A 13287-nucleotide genomic window follows, 5' to 3' on the forward strand; every position below is an offset into this window, starting at 1 on the left:
CTAAAAATATCTTTTAGGCTATGCCCAATGCCCCAGTTGTCTTATACATGTGACCCTATTAGGAAAAGAATTTAATAGCTAAATGATGGTGTGCAATATCAGTCAACCATAGACCCCCAGTCACTGGATCTAATCCTCCGCGAAAGTAAGAAATTCCGCATATTTTGACCAATTCAAGGTAAAAATGGGGTTGCTCCTCAGCAAAACTGGGATAAAGTTGAGCCAAAGATCACGATTCAAGATAAATTCATGGGGAAGTGGGATCTCTTTAGGGTCTACTCAGCATTTAGAAATTGGTTTATCGGTAAAGATACATGTACTTGATGCCCCTGAAAGGACCCAAGTCCCAGTAGCCCTGCTAAATGGTGATTCAACATAGATTCTACATCTTGGAACCAAGCCAATTTTGGGGCCGCTTTGATAATGGAACCAACCGGCAAAAGCATTAAGGCCGCAAAGACCAATGCACCGATTGCGGTACAATAGAGTTGTAATTCACTAGTTATTCCAGATGCTCGCCAAATCTGAAAAAACCAGAGGTTATTTGTATTCCTCGAAACCCCACCCACATCGCCATTCAAGATTTCTTGGCCCTATTGGCCAAACCACCTGGGCGCTAGGTCCAATGTAGTAGGATCGCTGAGCCATGCTTCATAATTGGAAAAACGAGCACCGTGGAAATACATGCCGCTCAGCCAAGAAAGATGATGGAGAGTTGGCCGAAATGGGCACTAAATATTTTGCGAGAGATCTCCTCCAAATCACTGGTATGGCTATCGAAATCGTGAGCATCGGCATGTGAGGTTCCAGATCCAAGTGGTAGTATCGGGTCCCTTAGCTATTGTTCTTGAGAAATGGCCCGGCCTAGCCCATTCCTCGAAAGAAGTTTTACAGGATCCCTATCTACCAAAATTTTACTTCTGGTTCCGGCGAACGAATAATCATTGAGTCCTCCTCTTTCCGGACAACACATACAAAGAGACCGCCAACAGTCAGTAATTAGTGAACCTATGAGGACGCTTATAATTGGTTTCTTTCTCTTCTATCTCTCATCTATCTATCTATTTTTATCTATCTATTTTTCTTTAGTTATTCACTAGAGCAATTATGATCTGGAAGTCGATCCGGGGCAAGTGTTCGGATCTATTATGACATATCCATGAGGCGCTCAACGGACCTTTTAATCTTATAAAACCTTTTCGGACTTTACTTACATTGGTGCAAAACCCATTTTTTGTGCAACCGGTGTAGTGTATTCATATCTCAATTAGAAGTTCCGAGGTGGAGTTTTTTGTCTTACATAGATAGAACAAACAATATTACTCTATCCCAAATCACGTGCATTCATTACTACGGATACTCCAGTATCGATAGTTAGTCATTTGAGGGTTTTATTAGTTTTAGTTTTAATAGAAATAGAAGCAGAAAATATATATATATATATATATATTTTATTTTGCTATATCCGTGTATTACTTATCCTTACGAAATATCAAACGAAATAGAACGATTTGAGAAAGGATATAATGAAATTCTTTGATTGGTTTTTCCCAAAGAGAGAAATGCTCCGTTTTATTTGACCCATGGGTCCAACAAAACCAAACCATTACACAATTAACAATTCCAATTAAATTAATATTTTTTACTATTTAATTTAAATAGTCAAATTGACTAGAAAATCGAATTTAATAATTTAAATAGTACCGTAATTTATTTAATTAAATTAAATATTAAATAAATGGATTTAATAGAAATTAAATAGAAATAGAATTAAATAGAATTCTCTAATTTCTAATTCGAATTTCGAATCCTAAAACTAAAATAATAATAAATAAACAGAGAGCTCTTGTTCTTATTCGAAACGCCGCGTGATCTTTAACCAATTCTGCGCTTCAATATAATTACCAGGAGTAAGCGCTATAGCCTGTTTCCAATACTCAGCGGCTTGATCGAACCAAGCCTCCGCTATTTCAGAATCCCCTGTCAGATGGCCTGTTCTCCCCGGTCGAAATAGGCGGTTCAATTCCTTCCCTTAGAACCGTACTTGAGGTTTCCTACCTCATACGGCTCGGCAGTCAATTCTTTTGGTATCCCATTTTTTACCTACATATATCAATTGAATGAGATTTCTCATAGATCTATTGATTTGTCTCAGGTTAACCAAAGGGGTTAATTACATGAGTTTCAAACTCTAATTTGGATTAAATTAATAATAAGTTTTATCTTTTCTCCCACCTTCAGAAAAATAAAGCATAGGCATTTCGGGGCTGTCGTCCGTTAGATTTTTCTGAAAGGTAACTATCTCGGTTTCATATCATATAGAAATTTATATAGAATCCTTGAAAAAGACTTCTTCCTCATAAAAAAGACTTACTGTCTTTGGGATCTGATGCTACACCGCTGCTCAATAACTTAGGGGATCGGCTCTATTACATAAGTCGATTCCTAATTTTTATCTCATATCATGACATAAATAAGCAGTTCTTATTTATTGTATCGGCTCAAAACCTCGCTAATTGATCTTTGGTGCTTCCTCTATCAATTAGATCTTTATCCATAGAATAAAGTATCTAGGCATATATATTTCTTCATATTTCGACTTCTATGAAGTTTCTTTTTTGTTACAGCTGATAAAAATCGTTTTGGACGATGCAATATGTAAAAGCCTATTTTTTTCTAGTATTTTATTTACTAGCGTGTTTATTTACTAGCGTATTTATTTACTAGCGTATTTGCTCTTTCTTTCCTTTTTATTTCTATAGTGGAGATAGTCGCACGTAATGACAGATCACAGCCATTATTAAAGCTTGTGGTAAGAACGGGTTTCGTTCTAGTGCTCGAAAATAATATTCTAAAGCTTTTGTATGCTCTCCATTACTTGTTGGATAAGGCCTATGTTATATAGTATATAACTTCGATCATAGGGATCAATTTCTAGTCGCATAGCTTCATAATAATTCTGTAAGGCCTCCGCATAATTTCCTTCGGATTGAGCCGACATCCGTTACGGTCGTCATTCGATTCAAAAATTCTCCGTTCCAAAACCGTACGAGATTTTCACCTCATACGGCTCCTCCTTTATGTGCATAATGAGAATAATCCATGGAATTAAAAAGGTCGAAATATTGTCATTATGAACTGAGCGGGCTAATGTTTTTACAAGAAATCTCTAGCCAACCCTCTTGCAAAGATCTTTTCTTACCATCAAGCGTGTTTGTATTAGATAAAAAAAAGTAAACTCCAACAATTTCTTTGTTCTCAACACTCCTTAATTTCCAGGAATTAGTCACTTCAACAATCTTCGATGGTTATATGGGTATCCAAAGTACGAACAAGATGGATGTTCGTTCCCAACTAGTTTTCTTAGTTCTGATCCCGATAAAGAAAAGGAATCATTAATAACAAAGTTTTAGTGTTGTTAATTCCTAGGCATAGTGCTTTTTCCTCTATGCCGCCTATTGGTACTAGTGTAACAGACCCATAGGTGTAACCTTTCGCTCAATGCTCAAATCAACAATTGCATCTGAGGTTACATTAATCGATGATACACTACAGAAGGAATTGCTTAATTTATAAACTTCACCTTCAACAAGCGTAGATTTTTTTTTTCAATAGCCTTTTTTCTATTCTGAATAATGTGTCATTTTCCTAAAACTGAGAGTGGTAAAGTAAATAAAAAGTAAATAATAAATAAAGAATAAAGAGAATAAAGTAAAATATATATATAATAATAATCAAATCCACCATCTCTGTAATAAGTAAATACCTCTTTTCTCCTGAAGTTGTCGGAATTATTCGTAATAAGATATTGGCTACAATTGAAAAGGTCTTATCAATAAAATTTCCATTTATCTGCGATCTAGGCATAGGTAGCAATCATTCTATAACTCTTTCATTACCCTCGTGAGAAAATAAAATGATCTCACAAACAAAAGTGTACAGTACGAAATAACATAAAATAGGCCATTCCATTTTTAAAATTCTTCGAGCCAGGCTAAAGAAAAGTGATAAAAAAAGTGATGAAATTTTCTATTTTTTACAAGTTTCCTAGTTAGAATTGATATTGTTCGTACCTATCGAACAATCTAATATAAATAACTCGCTATTCGCTCAGGGTATCGGCCATAATAATTATGTAGGAGATGTGCGAGTGGTTCAGGCGGCAACATTGGAACTGCTATGTAGACTCTTGTTTTACCGAGGGTTCGATCCTCTCTTTCCCACCTTCACCTAATTCGCCAATGTAACTGATTACAATGTATCAAATAGAACATATACTAAAATTAACCCTTCTTTGATTCTCTATTCCAATTCCTTTTTAATATGGAATACGTAAAATAGCATACAGGGATGAAATCTCCTTACGTATCTATCATACATGAATGGGAGAAAATCTCCGAATCAAACCCATTCCCTGTCTTCCTTACTTAACCTTAACTCAGGTGAAAAGAGGCAGAACCCTTGTTTTATTATTTTAGTTAGGTTTAAGTCTGACGAGAATAATATTCTACGACAAGCAATTCATTTATTTTCAAACCAACCCATTTCCTATCTATTATTTGATTGACTAATCCTTTATATTGTAATGTGTGAAAGGTCAAATGTTTTGGTAATTCCTCATTGGTGGATGATCAAGATAATTTTGAATCAGAGTTCTAGATTTTTCATCCTCGCTGAAATAATATCTCAGGGTTTGCAGCGATAACGGTATATCTGTACACCCATTAACTAAAATATGTCTATGGTTAACTAATTGGCGGAAGCGAGGAATAGTGAGCCATACCCAATCGAAAAGGATGTTATCAACCGCATTTCAAGTAATTGTAGTAAAACCTGACCTGTTGACCCTTTGGCTTTCTCAGCAATACAGAACGTATTTAAGTAATTGTCGTTCTGTAAGGCCATGAAAACGCAATTTTGTTTTCTTCTAAACGAATACGGTATTGAGATTTTTACCGGGCGCGATTGGTTTCTAGATCGCTTCCGGCTCTGGGCCTTTTACTAGTTAGTCGGTAAAGCCCCAGACGTATTTTTTTGAAACAGAGGCCTCAGTAACGTGACATAAGGACTCCTTATTAATTTGAATTTTATGAAATTTCATAAACCGAATTAAAACTGAACTAAATGAAGCGAAATCGACTGAAGGATTGTACTACAAATATTAATGAGATGAATTGGATCAATATCCATACTTTACTTTTTGTTTTTTTTATTGTATATAATGTATACAAAAATAGAAATAAATATATATATAATATATAAAATAATATTAATATATAAAAAAATATATAAAATATTTAGATAAATATTTAGAATATATATATAAAATAGATATAATATATAAATAAATTGAATATAATATTAAATAGATAAATAAATTAAACCAAAAGAGTTTCCTTTTCTTGATTTATTCTGCAAAAGATCTAACTCCTCAAATTGATCCCTAATTGGAAGTTTCGACGAGATAATAAACAGATTGTTGACCTTTGGAAAGAATTGGAAAGAAAAGGGAAAAGCTTTTCACTGTTTGTTCTTTGATTTCAAAAAACATTCTAAATTATGTAAAAGGCAAAAAAGAAACAAATAAATAAAGCCAGCTATCGAATCGACCATGACCATCGCATTCAAATGCGATGCTCTAACCTCTAAGCTAAGCGGGCTCAAATAATAGAAATTTGGTATCCATAGGGATTCAGCAAACTATTAGATCTTATCTATTAACTATCTATTAGTTATTCATAATTAATATGAATTATTAATATGAATTAGAGACTCAATTTAGAAAAACTAGAATTTTTCTAATTTTAATGCCATACTTAATATAAACTTAATATAAATATAACATATTTAATATAATAATGGTAGATTCAATCTAATATTCAAGCTAATGTTGATAGAATCTAATAATTCGATTTAAATTAAAATTTTATATATATATTTATTATTTATCTATATATTTTATATATTTAATATATTTAATATCTTTTTTATATCTTAGTTATATTTCTTTTATATTAATATAGTAATATTACTAATATTACTGACTCCATTTTATTTTCTAGTTTATTTTATATTTTAGTATATTTTACATCTAAATTATAGAAATGAAAATTTTATATAAATTCATTTAATCGATCGATTTAATAGATTTAATCTAGATTAAATTTATTTCTATTGATTTAGAGTTCTAATAGAGATAATTAGAGTCAAAATCTTTTTATGCAGTTATATATTTTATGATTATATAAATGAAACGTTATAAGTCTAGATAATTAGAATGAAACTCTTTTTAGACTCAAAATTTGAATTATCTTGAATTCGAAATAGAAATGAATGGAATAATTAGTTCTAGTTATTAAATGAAATAATTAGTTCTAGCTATTATACTATAAAAAAAATTAATTTCATTTCATTTTAATAATGAATAAATTCAATTTTCATTTTATTTTTTAGTTATTATGGTTATATAGGATAGTCTAATAATGAATAAAAATGAAATTAAAGAAAAAGATGCAACCCATAGAAATGAAATCCAGATCATAATGAGACTCCTTTCTTTTGTTTTCATTCATAAAGACAGAAGCTAAGACGAAAAAGAATCGACCCTTCGAGTATTCCACCAAATTGCCTGAGAAAACTGAGGTAAGAGGACATATATGTTGTAGAAATACCCATCTATATTGAATTGCGAATAGAAATGATAAAATATTTTTGACCAAATAAAAATTAATATGGGTCTCCGATAGACGAAAACGGATAAACAAACAAGAAAATGGTAAAGACCCTTCGATATAAGAATCTGTATCTATATCTACTAAATTCAACGGTTTCGCATAAAAGAAAGCAAATAAATAAACGAAAGAAAATAAACAAATGAAAGAAGGGAAAGGAGAGAAAGGGAGAGGGCATCCTAATGAGATTCTAATCTCAAGACACAAAAGGGATATGGCAGAATTGGTAGCGCTACAGACTTAATTGGATTGAGCCTTGGTGAAACCTACTAAGTGATAACTTTCAAATTCAGAGAAACCCTGGAATGAAAATAAGGCAATCTAGGCCAAATCCTATTATTTATTATTTTACGAAAATAAACATGAACAAAGGTTCAGCAAGCGAATAAGAAAAAAGGAAAGGATAGGTGCAGAGACTCAATGGAAGCTATTCTAACAAATGGGGTTGACTGTTGGTAAAGAATCCTTATATCGAATATCGAAACTCTAGAAAGGATGCAAGATATACCTATTTTTTATTATACTAATGAAAAACTATCTCAAAAGACGAACCGAACCCGTATTTTTTTTTTATTTCTATATACAATATCAATTTATATTTATATGAAATATGAAAATAAAAAGAATTGTTGTGAATCGATTCCAAGTTGAAGAAAAGAATCGAATAGAATAGTCATTAATCAAATCATTCACTCCATAGTCTGATAAATCTTTTGAAAAACTGATTAATCGGACGAGAATAAAGATAGAGTCCCGTTCTACATGTCAATATCAATACCGACAACAATGAAATTTATAGTAAGAGGAAAATCCGTCGACTTTAAAAATCGTGAGGTTCAAGTCCTCTATCCCCAACCCCAAAAGCCCGTTTGCTGTCTATTTATTTTATCCTACCCTTTTTGTTAGTGGTTCAAAGTTCCTCATGTTTCTCATTCATCCTATTCTTTGCCGTTTTACAAGCGTATCCTAGCATAGCAGAATTTTGTTCTCTTATCACAAGTCTTGTGATATAGTGTGATGTGATATATATATGATATACGTAGAAATCTCTTGAGCAAGGAATACCTATTTGAATGATTCATAATACATATGATTACTCATATGGAAATTTACAAAGTCTTCCTTTTGAAGATCCAAGAAATTCCTGTTCGAGACTTTTAATTTAATACTTTTCGTTTTTTGTTTTCATTTTAATTGACATAGACCCAAGTCATCTAGTATTATGAGGATAATGCGTCGGTAATGGTCAGGATAGCTCAGTTGGTAGAGCAGAGGACTGAAAATCCTCGTGTCACCAGTTCAAATCTGGTTCCTGGCATATGATTAATTTGTAGTATCTACTCTACCAAATTAATTGATATGAATCGACATAATACATACTTATCTAGCTAGGTATCTGAGAGTAAACCCTCTCTTTATTTATTTTATTTCATATTTTTTCTCTTTTTTAAAATGAGCAAAGAGTCTATTCTAATGTGTCTATTATAATGTAGTAAAAAGACAAAATTTGCTTATCTTTCCTCTTCTTTTTATTTGTTCACACTGCGGCTTCTCACATTCAAAAAGAATGGTAATGCTTCATACATATTTAATTAAAAGATTAAAATAAAAATAGTTGGTTGAAGGCCCAACAAAAGTCAGGTCTCTAGAGGGTTCAAGGATAGAAATAAAGACTCATCTCAGCTACAGTACAAATAAAGCCGATCCCCTTTCATTTTTTATTTCTGTATTCTCTTTCATATTCCATTTCTTCATTCCTTCTATGCGACTCTCTAGAGTTCATCTAAGTGATATGCGCGATACAAAGTTCACAGTACTAGAACCCTTGTTGTTCATCCTCATCCTCTCTGTCTCGTCCGAAATAAAATAAATATAAATAAAAGTCTCTTCAAAATCGAGAATCTCAATGATGTATTGTCTTTTATTTCTTTTTATTTATTAGCCTATCCATAAGAATACGAATGAAACCTCAATTCCTCTGTTTGAGCTAGAAGAGAATGTACAAATATTCCTTGAATATTCGAAGTTGTAATTAGTTTCTTATCATTCAATGAGCGTCTTGTATTTCATAAAAATTGGGGGCAATGTAATCCTTACGTAAAGGCCACCCTATCCAACTTTCGGGCATTAAGATGCGTTTCAGTCATGGATGATTTTCATAAGAGATTCCCAACATGTCATAAGATTCTCGTTCTTGAAAATCCGAACTTTTCAAACCCAGAAAAACAGACGGAATTCTAGGGTTACTCCTTGGAACAAATACTTTTATACATACCTCTTCGGTTGATCTACACCATACTCTATTCTCGTAAGATGATACACACTGGCTAACAGTCCGCCTGGTGCTACATCATAGACACATTGGGAACGTAGATAATTGTAACCATATACATATAAAATAACAGCAATGGAATGCCAATCCTCAGAGCTTTATTTATGAAGTCTCTATTCCATGGTAATCGAAGCCCAAAGATCTATGAACTGGCCCGTGTTTGACTAGCCAAACAGACAAACGACCCTGCATCTTTTTATCTCCCGCACTTTTCTTTTTTATTTGTCATTTTTATAAGATAAGTATTTCGCATTTATGATGAAATCGAATTTATGAAGATTAATTCGTTGTCTGTTTCTGTAAAAAAAAATCTACCTAATTTACTAATTCGTGGGAAGATAGTGAACCCTTGTAGTTGAAAAATGTTTCAGGAGGAATCTGAAGTAGATGGTGGTTGATAGAGCAATCATGATTATAATTTCAGTACAGAGTTACATACAAGACAAAACTTGTGATTGGTAGTAAAACACCGATCCCCTGTTGAGATCTAATTCGATCTTCATAGATTTCGCGAGATATTTTCTTACGAAGTTTTGTTATAGCATCTATAACTGCCTCAGGTTTAGGGGACAGCCGGCAAATAGACATCCACGGGAATTAGCTTATCGACCCCCGAACAGTACTATAAGAATCAGTACTGAACATCCCTCCTGTAATTGTACACGCGCATAGCAATAACATATTTAGGTTCGGGCATTTGTTCATATAATCTCACTAAAGAGGCGCCATTTTCATTGTTACTGTTCCAGCTATTAAAATTAGGTCTGCCTGTCTAGACTCGATCTTGGTACCAGCCATAACGATCAAAGTCGAAGCGTGAGCCTATTAATGAAGCAAATTCAATAAAGCAACAACTGGTACCATAAAAAGAAGCGTATAAACTGGAAGTCTTACCAATTTGAAAGATCATTTAATGTAGTTGAAATAACTGAATTTTGGGTTGTTCGATCAAGTAAAGGGAAATTCGATGGAATTCATACTCAATGTTATTATTATTTTGACTTTTCTTTCTTTTATTATCTGAATATTCAGGAACTAAGACCATTCAATGCTCCTTTTCGCCATGCATAAACTGAACCAACAATTAGGATAAGCACGAAAATGAAAGCTTCTATGAATACAGTACCCCCAATACATCGAAACTCATTGCCCATGGATAAAAGAAAAACCGTTTCAACATCAAAACAACAAAAACTAGAAGCAAACATATAATAACGGATTCAGAAATATGACAAGCATCGCCCATTGGTTCTATACCCGATTCATAACTAGAGTTTTTCTGGACCCTTTCTAATCAGGGCTAAAACTCCAGAAATTAGAAATGCCAAAATAGGAATAGCACTTGATATTATTAGAAACCCAGAAAATATCATATTCGTAAAGCAGAAACATAGACGAACTCTATGAATGTGAAAATAGATCGGATTAGTCGCTTCGACCTGGAATTCATTGTCAAGTCATCCGCAACTGTTTGTTTAGTCAAAACAACAATTCAGTTTGATCGAATCGTCCAGTTTCGTTTGTTTGCGGTGTTTCCATGTTGCGTTTTAAGATTTATTGATTGGAATTAATCCTATTTTATTTACATTCCACTTATTTCGATTTCATTTCGATATAGTACTAATTTGTATAATACTAGTATAAATATATATTTATACTATATATGATATAATACTATACAAATCCAAAACAAGTAATACTTTTCGTTTTCACTTCATTTCGGATTTCTAAATAAAAGAATTCTAATATCTAACTAATATCTAATATTTATTAGAATTTTGAAATAAAAACTTTTAATTCGAAATTCTATTTATTCTAAATATAAATTCGAAATTATAGATTTAGAATAAATAGAAATTTTTATTTTATATCTATATATAGAATCAATCAAAATCAATCTACCCGCGAGGATTAATTAAGAAAATGGGGTTTTGTTTATTTTATTCTTATCCAAGAAAAAAAAAGAGCGATTGGATCCGTTGAAATGCGCTTTTGTTTTCAGGGTTATACTCTGAGTGATCTCCCTGTGAGCGAGCTTATGGGAATGATTTTAACCAAGCAACTGGAAGCGACCAGTTCCAATCAACAAAGAATACAATAATTAGGAAAAAAACTAGATTTTTATTTTTAGTTGTATTTGGATATTCTTTATTTTATTGTTTTAGTTTGCTTTAGTTTAAGAATATTATTTTCATTTTCTTAATTTAATAAATTTAATGAATATTTAAAATTAATAAAATAGAAAATTCGAAAATATAAGACTATACGGACTCGAACCGTGACCTTCTCAGTAAAACAGATCGAACTGATTATTATCAAAATGATTCGGCCTATTTCAAAGACCAACATGCATTTTTTTTGCATTGGGCTCTTTCATTAACTGATAGAAATATCAGTTAGTCTACCATATATATATTTTTCTAACAGAAAAAAGACAGTTCCGTATGCTCTGATTCATTGTGCTCTGATTCATTACTGATACAGGAGCACTTCCAAAGTGTTCAAAGGGGAAGGGTTATCTTGACGTAGGTCTGCTTCTGGCCTAGATCAACCTAAGTTAAATGGAGTCTCTACCATCCTGATTAAAAATCAAACATGAAACTTCATACATTAAGATTCATAGGACGAAAAGAGCATTTTTGAGGTCCTTATACTCGTATGCCTAGCATTGAATAGACCAGGGTATTCACCTATCAATATCTCAAATCAATGATGGGTTCGATTCGGATCTTGCCTAAACGGCGAATCGGACCGAACCATTATCAGGCTATTGTTCTCTTGTTTTGTTCCTTCAAAGTAATGGAGTAAGACATCGATTTCTCAAAAAGATCAATTCTTTTGATTGCATGATAGACTTCCCTGAAAAACATTGGCGCACGTGTAAACGAGGTGCTCTACCAACTGAGCTATAGCCCTTGTGTTTGTGATACATATTTTATCATATTATGTAGATAATTTCTTGTCAAGATGAATATTACATGATCCAACATCATAATCATACCCTTTTGGTCGGTTTGATTGGTATTGCTTAAAGTAATATTGGATTTATAATCCATCGATGTAATAGGTCCCTTTTCTTTCTCTTTATGATTCCTTATGATAATAAATGACCTACTTAACTCAGTGGTTAGAGTATTGCTTTCATACGGCGGGAGTCATTGGTTCAAATCCAATAGTAGGTAGAACTTATTAGATACCATCGATCCCGGTGTCTAATAAGTTTTCTACCCACCTTCTTTTATTGATTTTCTATCTTTTCATCCTATTCTATTTCCGTTTTCAATTTTCAAATTTTCGTTAGATCAAAATCTGATTTCACTTTTGATTGTATTTGATTCTATTTAATCAGCAGAATCAAAATGGGATGTATAAACGAAAGTTCTGTTTCTACGGAAATTCTTTCGATTAACCAACTCGTTACGAAATCGCGTTGATAGCCTCGACTCGTGTCCTAGCCCGTCTGAGAGCTAGATTTGCCTCAATTGTTTGCCTCTTGCCTTCAGCTTTCCTCAAGTTAGCTTCCGCTATTTCAAGAGCTTGCTGAGCTTCTTGTGGATCAATGTCACTACCCTTCTCCGCATCATTTACTAAAATAGTGATTTCATTGTTGCCTATTCTAGCAAAACCACCCATCAGAGCCATCGTTAACCATTGGTCGTTAAGGCGTATTCTCAAAATACCTATATCTACAGCTGTGGCAATAGGCGCGTGATTTGGTAATACGCCAATTTGTCCGCTATTAGTAGATAAAATGATTTCTTTCACTTCTGAATCCCAAACAATTCGATTAGGGGTAAGTACGCAAAGATTTAAGGTCATTTCTTCAATTTGCTCTCCATTTCTAAGTTCGTAGCCTTCGCAGTAGCTTCGTCGATGTTACCTACCAAATAAAAGGCCTGTTCAGGAAGACCGTCTAATTCTCCGGAAAGGATCAATTTAAATCCTCTAATTGTTTCTGCTAGACCAACATATTTCCCCAGGGAACCGGTAAATACTTCCGCTACGAAAAGGGTTGTGATAAGAAACGCTCAATTTTCGCGCTCTTGCTACGGTTAAGCGATCCTCTTCGGACAATTCGTCCAGCAAGGATAGCTATAATGTCCTGAAGTTCTTTGTAACGCTGTAAGGTTTGCTTAACCCTTTGCGCAGTTTCATAATGTTCCTCACCAACGATTCGAGGTTGGAGCATAGTGGACGTTGAGTCTAAAGGATCTACCGCTGGAT

General features: G+C 33.2%; 1 protein-coding gene, 1 non-coding gene and 2 pseudogenes across 2 annotated transcripts; 1 reads left to right on the plus strand and 3 right to left on the minus strand.

The window, feature by feature from the left end:
• Window positions 1–58: 58 nt before the first annotated feature.
• LOC128289161 (photosystem I P700 chlorophyll a apoprotein A1-like) lies at window positions 59–1231 on the minus strand (annotated as a pseudogene).
• Window positions 1232–1532: 301 nt separating this feature from the next.
• Window positions 1533–3867, minus strand: LOC128289162 (photosystem I assembly protein Ycf3-like; annotated as a pseudogene).
• Window positions 3868–7976: 4109 nt separating this feature from the next.
• TRNAF-GAA (transfer RNA phenylalanine (anticodon GAA)) lies at window positions 7977–8049 on the plus strand. Its single transcript has one exon. It is a non-coding gene; the product is annotated as a tRNA-Phe (tRNA).
• A 4392-nt stretch (window positions 8050–12441) lies between these two features.
• Window positions 12442–13060, minus strand: LOC128289160 (ATP synthase epsilon chain, chloroplastic). Its single transcript, XM_053025013.1, has one exon. The coding sequence runs from the start codon at window positions 12880–12882 to the stop codon at window positions 12481–12483; it is 402 nt and encodes a 133-aa protein (XP_052880973.1). The 5' UTR covers window positions 12883–13060; the 3' UTR covers window positions 12442–12480.
• Window positions 13061–13287: the final 227 nt, after the last annotated feature.

The sequence above is a fragment of the Gossypium arboreum genome, unplaced genomic scaffold (genome assembly GCF_025698485.1).
Source record: "Gossypium arboreum isolate Shixiya-1 unplaced genomic scaffold, ASM2569848v2 Contig00558, whole genome shotgun sequence".
In the NCBI taxonomy this organism is placed as follows: domain Eukaryota; kingdom Viridiplantae; phylum Streptophyta; class Magnoliopsida; order Malvales; family Malvaceae; genus Gossypium; species Gossypium arboreum.

Coding starts and splice junctions, on each gene's coding strand:
- LOC128289160 (XM_053025013.1), bottom strand. CDS start 12,882: ATGACCTTAAATCTTTGCGTACTTACCCCTAATCGAATTGTTTGGGAT.